The sequence below is a fragment of the Teleopsis dalmanni genome, chromosome 2 (genome assembly GCF_002237135.1).
Source record: "Teleopsis dalmanni isolate 2A chromosome 2, ASM223713v2, whole genome shotgun sequence".
In the NCBI taxonomy this organism is placed as follows: Eukaryota; Metazoa; Arthropoda; class Insecta; order Diptera; family Diopsidae; genus Teleopsis; species Teleopsis dalmanni.
Genome location: NC_051847.1, coordinates 194,714,028 through 194,725,254, shown reverse-complemented (window position 1 = coordinate 194,725,254; position 11,227 = coordinate 194,714,028). Strand labels below are relative to the sequence as shown.

Here is an 11,227-nt window from a genome sequence, read left to right as displayed (position 1 = left end):
TAGTAAAACTTAAGGTAATTCAGTACTTAAATTTATAAATGCATTGACAACCCTGTTTTTTTTACTGCACTGCAGCCCTATTGAAAGTATTAAATATGTCAATTAATTTTGTCATTGTGAAAAAGTTTTTCAAGATTGACGCACGTTTTCTGATTTCTGATTTTAAAGTTAATATTATATTGATTATAGTTCTTTATATTATAAAATATAAATTTATCAAAATGACACCTCAACTTAGTACTGTTAAATGTATACAATTTTGCATTTTGTCACCAGAAGAAACCAGACGTATGTCTGTCACACCTGGAGGCATTCATCGCATCGTAGCATTTGATAATCATGACCCGGTTTTGAATGGAGTGTGTGATCCGCGACTTGGTGCTATTGATAGATATGCTCTTTGTCAGACATGTGAATGTGATTTAGCTAAATGCACCGGTCATATGGGTCATATTGAATTCTGCGTTCCACTTTATCACATTGGTTTTATGAACAAAGTTCTTAACACTTTAAGATGCGTTTGTCTTACGTGCTCGAAATTGTTGATAACCTATGATTGCCCAGAAGTAAGCAAAAACTATATAATACACAAAAAAAACTGATATATGAGAAATGTATACATCATATATAAACATGAAAAGTATATATAATAATTAAATATTATAAGTTAAAATAATAATATATAATAAGATAATCTATATTTCAAAAAAAATCATCAAAAAATGTCACATTTGAGCATGATTTTCTGTGTTTAAAAACCTCAGTAATATGATAAATACAATTTTAAGGATTTTAAATTTTTTGTTAGAATTATATCAAGAACTAAGCTTAAGTTGTTTATATGGTAAGGAAGATTTATGTAAGCCTATTTAAAAACATAGAAAATATGTATGATGTGTTGATGATTTTATATACATATTTATTTTAAATATTAGCTAATATAAAGAAAAATTGTATATTTCGATGTTTCTATATACAAATTTCATTACATAGAAAAATTATAGAAAACATAGAAAAACATCGAAAACAAAAAATGTGTTTTCGATGTTTTAATATAAACATTACATTAAAAAACTAAAAATTAATTAATTAAGAGTGAGTTTTTACTACACTCGTCCTCTTAACTATCTCAATGAGAGGCCATAATGAGATTATATATGACTCATATTATGCCAACAGTCATGGTCATGTCACATGTAAAATTGTTGTTATAGAAATAAATTAAAAATTTGGGAATGAAAAAAAAATAAGAATGTTTCAATAAAATAGTGGTCACAGTGACGATCACGTTTGTGCCTTATCACATTGGTCAAAAGAGTATTCTTCAGCAGTTAATGTCAGAATTCGCACCCTTTACGAGCAGTTATGAATATTTATGTGTAGATATGTGAGCAATTCTCACAAAAATTATTATCTTTTAAATTTACCCATAATCAAAACCTTAACGATAAGTTAAATTGCAATTTAACATGGTCGTGACCAGAAAAAGCATAAAACTGTAATTCCTGATGTTAGATTGCTCTTAGATAACAGAATGTCGATCCAATGAAGCATATTATTAGAATGAGGATAACAATTAGTTTTCGGTACGAGAAATTTTGTAAGATCGTAGTCCTTCTTTTCCTTTGCCAGCTGTTGTCTACTGTACATATATTTACTATAATAAAACATAGAACAACTAACACAGTTTTTTGAATTAGCAAGATCGGGAACTGAACTGAAGTTAACGTTTGATTTGTAAAGTGAAATTTAGTCTTAACCTATGTAATTCGAGACAGTGAACAAAATCTAGACGGTTATGTTAACGTGAAAAAGAGCACACAACGCAATCTTATATATCAGTGTGCAGAAGGAGTGTATAGTATTTGGGAAATCTCTCTTCAGTTACTATAGACAATGTAAATTTCTGCTTACGAAACTCAATTGTTAAGTTATTGGTAATCCCAGCGCATTAGTAAAAGTTCACTACATTTTGTTGATGTTTCTATCGTTGTCTGGTGACTATAAATATCTACTGCGCTATATCTCTTTATCCTTATGTACTATATTCACAATTTTCCAAATTCAGAATACAGTAAGCTTTAATTTATAGGTTATGAAATTAAAATCTCGTCAGCACTCGAAGTTGGTTTATATAATAGATAGGTTCTCATTGCGACTTCTATTAAGTCAATTATTAACAATAGCACTCGTAGTAAATTAGGAAGCGCTCGAGAAGTTGAACACTTCCATTTCAACTACCACAAATAGTGTAATTGAATAAAATATCTATATCTAAATATATATGTATCCCAACATACAATTTATTCAACTATATTCGATTTTTAATACCATATAACATATAACTACATATAAAAAGGTATCCTGTATTTGCTCTCGTCTTTTATCTATTACAATTTTTTTCGTTCTCATATTCTAATTCCTAAAATGTGACTTTATTCCTATATTATATTTTCATGTACAGATGCAAAGAATATTAAGGCGCTATCGCAATTCTCCAAGTCTACGTCTTGACGCAGTCACACGTCTGTGCGTTACGAAGAAGTTTTGTTCTACAAATATCGATTCCAAAGATTTCACAAATGAACCAGACTTGGGTTGTGGTGCTTTTAAACCAAGATTAATGCGCAATGGCGTTGATATTGAAATCGTATTAGAAAAAAATTTTGATAATCCAACTGACGAACCGACTGAGATACTACCTACTCATAAAGTTTTACAAATTTTAAAAGCAATTACTGATGATGATTGTCGTTTAATGGGTTTCAGTCCAAAACATTCAAGACCTGAATGGATGCTTTTTCAGGTAATGCCTGTTTCATCATTATCTGTTCGCCCTGCCGTTCTTGTGAATTCTGTGAATCGAGCACAGGATGATTTGACATTTATGTATCTAAATATTGTAAAAGCAAATAACGAACTAAGTGCTAAAATAAACTGCGATGCAGCTGAAGGTGTAATAAGAGATAATTATTTATTCTTACAATATGCAGTAAATGCCATTATCAAAAATGATGCCTGTGGAGCACCAACAGTTATCCATAGATCAGGACGTCCATTGAAAAGTTATTCAATGCGTCTAAAAGGAAAAGAAGGACGCGTTCGAGGAAATTTAATGGGAAAGCGTGTAGATTTCTCCGCTCGTACAGTTATAACACCTGATCCATCACTGAATATTGATCAAGTTGGTGTGCCACGATCAATTGCAGCAACGCTTACATTCCCAGAAGTTGTTAATGATTTTAACATTAAAGTAAGTTAGTTCATTAAGTATATAAAATAATAATCTACATCATAAGACTTTATTAGTGATTTAGTAATTTTTTGAAGATGAAAGCGTTGCTTTAAATGTAACATTAACGGAAAGAATATGTTTTGGGTTGAGAATATTAAAATCTTGATCGGAGCATCTTAATATTTCAATAATTTAATATTAGTTTACAAAGTAAATAAATAAATAAAATTCTTTCCCATTTACTGAAATCTTGTAGCGCTTAACATTGCTCGTTAGACGTGGTAATCATTTTCCTGGGGCTGCATATGTAATTCGCGACACTGGTGAACGTCTTAATCTTAGCACCATACCAGATCTGTCTTCGTTGCAATTGCTGAAAGGTTATACTGTCGAAAGACATATGCAGAACGATGACTTAGTTATTTTTAATCGGCAACCTACTTTACATAAAATGTCAATGATGGGTCATCGTTGTAAAATTTTACCATGGTCAACATTTCGTTTAAATCTTTCCTGTACTTCACCATATAATGCTGATTTCGATGGCGATGAAATGAATTTACATTTCCCACAAACTCAAATGACACGTTCAGAAGTCGCAAACATACACATTTCATCCCGTCAGTTAATCACACCACAATCCAACATGCCAGTTATGGGTATAGTTCAAGATGCTCTTATTGGCGCTTATAAAATGACTCAACGAAATGTGCTCATCGAACGTCATGAGGTCATGAATTTGCTTATGACAATACCAAGTTGGAGAGGAGTTTTGCCGATACCATGCATTGTAAAACCTGTACAACTTTGGTCAGGCAAACAAGTTTTTTCAGAAGTAATACCGGAGGTTATCAGTATGATTCGCACCAATTCTATACATCAAGAAGAAGAAGACAGCTCTATTTATTGCTGGATGTCAAATGCTGATACAAAAGTAAATCTTTATACATATCAAAATGAAATAAATTTATTATTATTAAATTAAAATAATTTGCTATTTGATTGTAGGTTATTATTGACGATGGACACCTCGTCGCAGGAACTTTATGTAAACGCACATTAGGTGCGACATATGGTTCACTTATGCATATAACTTATATTGAGTTGGGTCATAAAGTAGCCGCAGATCTATGTTTTGGTATTCAAAAGGTAGCAAATGCTTGGTTAGCAGGAAATGGTCATAGTGTGGGTATAGCGGATGCTATAGCCGATAATGCAACCTACAAATTAAATGAGGAAGCTATAAGTAATGCCGAAAATGAGGTGAGAAATGTATTATTTAAGGCAATGTGCGGTAAACTAGAACCTCTGCCTGGCAATACTATTTGGCAAACGTGTGAGAGTAAAGTCAATCATATACTTAATGATGCACGTGATAAAACGGGAATGCAAGCCAGAAACTCCTTGAAACCATGGAATAACTTTAAGGTATGTTATTATTTGAAGAATGATAAAAAGTTATTATTTGGCACTGATGGCCCAATAGTATTCAAATTTTATTAGTAAATTATTACCACACATAGAGAACAGAAATTGAGTACAAGTAGAGATCCTTGATATCACATAGAGAACTTCAATTAATTAGTTAATTACAAGATTTTTTGTTATATCTAGTAATATTAATACTTATATCTCGTTTATAAACGAGATCGGAAACTGTATTTATATTGTATTCTTCCAAGAAAACTGAATAGAAAATAACTTCTCAAGTGAAGTATATTCACACAACTTTGTGATCCATGAGATCATTATCAAGACTTCATGGTAACGTATTGTGTTATAAATAAACTACGGAAATAATAATAAGTTTATAACTTTTTTAAACAAATCTACAATGAGAAATATAATTATAATATATTGCATTTTTTTGATAAAAAAAAAAGAGTGGTAAATTTTATTTCAATTAAAACAGTTTGCATCCTTAACCATGGAATGACCAAGAATTTGAGCATCTTTTTGACAATTTGTGGATTCCATGGATTTGAAAAAAAAAATTGTTTGTCTTTTGTTGCCAACCATTCATCGAATCATTTTTTGATTTCTTTATGGTCTCTGAAATGCTGGTCTTGAAGAGAGCCTTACGTTGATCGGAACCAGAAGTAATTTGTTGGAGCACAATGGGGTGCGCCGTGCGGTAAAGTAATACCGTGAGGGAAAATCAGTTTACATTTTTTGTCGACTGGTATCGAGCAAATTGTTGGTAATGTTAAGAAATTCGTTCAACAGTTTCTTTGAATTTTAGCAGTTTATAGTACATCACTCCTTTCTGAACCCTCCAAATGCATAACAGAACCTTACTTCCATAAATGTTTCGTTTTACTGTTGATACAGATTATCGGCTGGATTTCATGAGCTTCAATAACTTTATGTGATATACATATTCCTCCTTTTTGAATAGTTTTTATAGCATATAAACATATGATGTTACCCCATCTCTTGGAACAAAACTAATTTATAAAACCAATATTTAAAAGTAAAACTTTAAAAAAAAATATTGAAAAGTTTTCTTCAAAATATTAACTATCTACTTAAAATGTTAAATTACAGGCTATGGTTATTGCCGGCTCGAAAGGTTCTAACATAAATATATCTCAAGTACTTGCATGTGTTGGACAGCAAAATGTTGAAGGCCGCCGTGTACCTTTCGGTTTCTATCAGCGTACATTACCACATTTTTCAAAAAATGACTACAGCTCTCAATCGCGTGGTTTTGTTGCAAACTCCTATTTATCTGGGTTGACACCTTCGGAGTTCTTTTTTCATGCAATGGCCGGACGTGAAGGATTAATCGATACAGCAGTAAAAACTGCTGAAATCGGTTATATCCAACGACGCCTAATCAAAGCAATGGAATCTGTTATGGTTCAATACGATGACACAGTTAGAACTTGTGATCATAATCTTTTGCAATTACTTTATGGCGAAGATGGTTTACGTGGTGAATATGTAGAATTTCAATCATTACCCACAATACCGTTGTCAAACAGAACATTTGAAAATCAATATAAATACAATACTCGAGAAAGACTTGATGACTATTTCACACGTGAAGCTTTAGATGAAATGCGTAATGCTAAAAATTTAATTACAACGATTGAAGAGGAATGGGCACAGCTGCGCAAAGATAGAGAAGAGCTAAGGGAAGTTTTTCCAACTGGTGATGCGAAAGCTGTCATGCCGATTAATTTGCAACGAATCTTAGGAAAAGTGAAGACTATGTTTCACATACATAATTGTACCAAAAGTGACTTAACACCGATTGATGTTGTGAATGGTAATATATTAAAAACTATTTTATATAAATAATAGACTTTTAATATACCACGGATACCATTTTTAGGTGTTAGAAGCCTAATAGACAAGTGTAATGTTGTCCTCGGTGATGATAGATTATCTCTTGAAGCAAATTACAATGCGACCTTAATTTTTCGATCGTTAATTCGTATGGAACTGTGTTCAAAAAAAGTTATAAAGAAGCATCATTTGACAAAAAATGCTTTCGAAATGTTATTAGGAGAGATACATCAACGCTTTGAACTAGCAAAAGTTAGTGCCGGTGAAATGGTTGGTGCACTTTCCGCACAATCAGTAGGAGAACCAGCAACTCAGATGACATTGAACACATTTCATTTTGCTGGCGTCTCATCAAAAAATGTTACTCTAGGTGTTCCTCGTTTAAAGGAAATAATCAATTTATCGCAACAACCTAAAGCACCATCAATGACAATTTATTTACTTGGTCCAGCAACAACAGATGCAGAAAAGGCAAACGAAATAGTTCACCAACTGGAAGTTACCAAAATGAAACAAATCATTTTTTCAACAGAAATTTATTATGACCCTGATATAACTAACAGTGTTGTTACAGACGATCAAGATTTCTTGGATTTATATACTCAAATACCTGATTTCGAAATAGGTAAATATACTTATATAGTACATGAATTTATTTAAATCAAATCAAAGATGCTTTGAAGTACATATATTTTAAATTTTTATACAATATACGGAAGTAGTATTAGACGTCAGCGTTAGAAGTAAATGTTTTTGGGCGAGCTCTTAGGGCAACAAAAATAGGTCGGCCATTTTAACCATTTTATTGTTAAATCTTTTAACCTCTATTATGTTAGCACAAATTTACTTCAGTCAATATTAGTAGAGAAGGACAAGATGCAACCATAAAATGCATAAAAAACCGGTTTTGCTATTTTGTTAGAAGTAAACTTTCGTTCTCTTTTGCTGTTTTCTCCAGAAAGGGGAACATAACTGACACGGACGCTGTTACCAGATAGACAGTTTTTGTACACATTTGTGTTGCCAGCTAATAAAGCAACGCTCTCTTATAAAGTTAAGAATATGTTTATTAAAAATGTGTATTATAAGAGAGAGAAAAATTTATAATTTAACAAACACGTTATCTTTTATAGATAAAATAACTAAATGGACGCTACGAATTATTTTTGAACGTAAAGCTATGATAGATCGCAGAATAACAATGGAAAATCTTGCCGAAAAGATTGAAAAGCTTTTTGGTGATGATCTAAGATGTCTCTATACAGATGACAATGCTGATATTCTGGTGATGCGTATCTATTTACAAGATGTTGCAAAATATGGACTAGATGATAATGGAAGTGTGCGACGTAAAAGTTTTTCTCAAGGAGCAAACATGGAACGTGATTTTGATCAGCTTAGCTTTCTACAAAATTTGGAGCAGAATGTGTTGATGGATATAACAATAATGGGAATTGAAACAGTAACGAAAGTGTATATGCACTTACCGACAATGACTAACAAACAACGAACTATAATTGGTTCAGATGGTGAATATGTTAGAGTTTCTGAATGGATGTTAGAAACGGATGGTACTGCCTTTCTGAATGTGATTGGACGTCCAGAAATAGATTCCATCAGAACATACACAAATGATATTTGGGACAATTTTCATGTACTCGGCGTAGAAGCCGTACGTCAAGTCATACATAGGGAACTGAACTCTGTTTTAACATTTTATGGTAAGGTTAAACTCATTTATATTTTATTTGTATTTAATCAAAGATTAATTAAAGGTCTTTATGTAAATTATCGTCATTTGGCATTGTTGTGTGATGTGATGACAGCAAGAGGCCATCTAATGTCGATTACTCGACATGGTATTAATCGACAGGAAACAGGGCCTTTAATGCGTTGTTCTTTTGAAGAAACTGTTGAAGTATTGATGGATGCAGCTGCATTTGGAGAATGTGATAGTCTTAAGGGTGTTTCAGAAAAATTGATTGTAGGTCAAATACCACAAATTGGTACAGGTTCTTTTAGTCTTGGGTGTAACCTAGAATTATGTATGAAACCAGCGAAAACTAAAGCCGTTAAAAAATCGAATAGAAGAAATATGGGACCGTTTTGTTCAGTTGAATATTTTGCAAGCTCACCTTCATCTGAATTACTGACACCATCACACACACCACAAACACCAAATTTCTATCCATTCATGAGTTTAAACAGCATATCAGATAGTCCTTACTCACCTTCCTCAGATATATCAGAAATAAGCTACCCAAGTTCTCCAAATAGAGCCTTTTCACCATCATATCCCATGTATTCTCCCGAATTCGAATTACAAACAGGATTATCACCATTATATAATCGTGGTTATTACTCTTCTGATAAATCGCCCAATAAATCTCCTAGTTATTCACCGCTTATTAGCACTTCTCCATTTTATTCTGCACTTTCACCTTTATACTCACCTTTATCACCTCTGTACAGTGGTTCAAATTTATATAACATTTCACCAATACAAACACCAAGATCTAGTTATACTCATAACTCACCCTCTCCAATTAATTCACTTTTTTCTAAATTCTCGTCCTCACCTCAATCTCCCTGCTCAGAATATTCTCCCACTTCACCGGAATTTGAATCAGGTGATATAAGTTATTCGCCAAGTTCGCCAATAATGACGCCAAATATGACTAAACATAAATATTTGCCTGATTCACCGATTCCATTATATGCTGTAACAAAAGCATCAACGGAACCAAAATTAGGTACACAATATTCACCTACTTCGCCATTAACTACACCGCTATATACTTCATCTTCGGACCAGTATTCACCAAGTTCACCAACATCACCAATTTCACCAGATTCTCCAACTTCTGAAGAAGCATCAATTTCTATGCAGCCAGCATTTATATTTTCTCCTTGCTTTTCACCGAGAAAAGCTCCAGCAAGTAGCAGATATCCAACATATTCTCCATCATCACCTACAACTATAGATGCAGATATTGAAAAAGAATTAAAAGATGCACATGGTAATATTTATTCATCTTATTCTCCAACATCACCATCTCCTGACACATATTCTCCAACATCACCTACTTCTAGTTTGTACTCTCCAACATCACCTATTACTATTACAAACTCTCCAACATTACCGTATTCCACTACATACTCTCCAACATCTCCACGATATTCAAATTCATATTCTCCTGATGAGCGAATATCTGATAAAAACTATCCAATATCTGCAGATAATTATAATGCATATTCTCCAACATCACCAACGTATTCTGATGAATATTCTCCAGAATCACCACGATATTCCAATTCGTACTCTCCCTCATCACCTCAAACAATTTTTAAATATTTACCGAAAACACTACAACCCACAAAAAGAACTCCAAGATTTTCTAGTCCATATTCTCCATCACCAATAAGAATTACCGGAGCATCTTCACCAATGCAATCTTATTCTCCAACATCGCCAGAACTAAGTACTCCATCTTCTTTGAAATCATCACCAAATTTATCTTCCTATTCTCCAACATCACCACAACTTTCCTCTCCATACACACCAATGTCACCACAACTTACTACGCAATATTCTCCATCATCACCATGTCTTAGCGATTCAAGTTCTATTATATCACCACAACAGTCCACTCCATATTCTCCTTCATCACCTTTATATTTACTCTCAAACGAAAATAATTTAAGTCCCTCAGAAGGGACTCAAGCAACACTTACTTTACCTACATATACTCCCTCAAGTCCCAATTTTACACCAAATCTTAACGAACCATATTCAACATCCCCTTACTATACACCATCCACTCCCTCTACATGTACTGATATTCAGATAGATTTAAATGATACAGATGATGAGGATTTTATAGTGATTGATTAAATCGAAATTTGAAATCATAGTTAGGTATAACTCAAAGGCAATAATTGTTTAAAGTAAATAGTAAATATAATAAATTTGTTGTAATAATAATACTACACTTAATTATTTCTCAATGTGTATTATAAACAGAAATATAATCCACATGGTTATATTGTTATAAATTACATTTTTTCTAATATATATAATATGTCATATTTATTCGAACATACATTCAATGTATTTATAATTATAATGATGTAGACTTAACAGGACTTAACAATTTATAAAAATTAATTAAATAAAATACAAAGAATTCAAATATCAATCAAAATGGTTTTTGTCATTTTCAATTTCAATGAATATTGACCGATCTATTGCAATATATGTATATATTCTAACTAAACTAGCGCTTGATGATTTCAATTTCCTCTGTAAATTTTTGTATGGCCATAGTTCACTCGATATGCTCTCCTTAAAGTGATTACTCAGGTACTGAAAAAAGCCTGACGGATCCGCAACAAGTGAGCGGAATATTTGATCCATAGATTCGTTGAGTTTTTGACAATAATTCTTACAGAATGACGATTTTGTGCTGCCGTGGAACACTCAAAAGTATAACTACGAAATAGCTCACTATACAATCCGTGCTATACTATCAAGTTCGCGCTTAGTTCTCACATAGTAAAATAGTACATAATACATTAGTACATATATATAGTATATTACCAACTTACAGAGAGAAAATGGTGGCAGTGTATTTCATACAAATAATTATCGTCTATTCATATTTTACCCTTTCTATTAGTTTATGAAAAATAAATGTG

At 32.4% G+C, this 11,227-nt stretch overlaps 1 protein-coding gene across 1 annotated transcript; it reads left to right on the top strand.

Moving 5' to 3' along the window:
• Nucleotides 1-221: 221 nt before the first annotated feature.
• Nucleotides 222-10,457, top strand: LOC119676484 (DNA-directed RNA polymerase II subunit RPB1-like). Its single transcript, XM_038087723.1, has 8 exons — nt 222-566; nt 2,465-3,253; nt 3,492-4,169; nt 4,244-4,663; nt 5,783-6,509; nt 6,576-7,154; nt 7,663-8,250; nt 8,305-10,457. The coding sequence occupies exons 1-8, from the start codon at nt 222-224 to the stop codon at nt 10,422-10,424; spliced, it is 6,246 nt and encodes a 2,081-aa protein (XP_037943651.1). The 3' UTR covers nt 10,425-10,457.
• Nucleotides 10,458-11,227: the final 770 nt, after the last annotated feature.

What these genes read in the sequence shown, in the direction of transcription:
- LOC119676484 (XM_038087723.1), top strand. Translation starts at nt 222, where the DNA reads ATGACACCTCAACTTAGTACTGTTAAATGTATACAATTTTGCATTTTG. An exon ending in TTAATGATTTTAACATTAAA is followed by an intron (nt 3,254 to 3,491) that starts GTAAGTTAGTTC and finishes GAAATCTTGTAG; the next exon opens with CGCTTAACATTGCTCGTTAG. An exon ending in TGTCAAATGCTGATACAAAA is followed by an intron (nt 4,170 to 4,243) that starts GTAAATCTTTAT and finishes ATTTGATTGTAG; the next exon opens with GTTATTATTGACGATGGACA.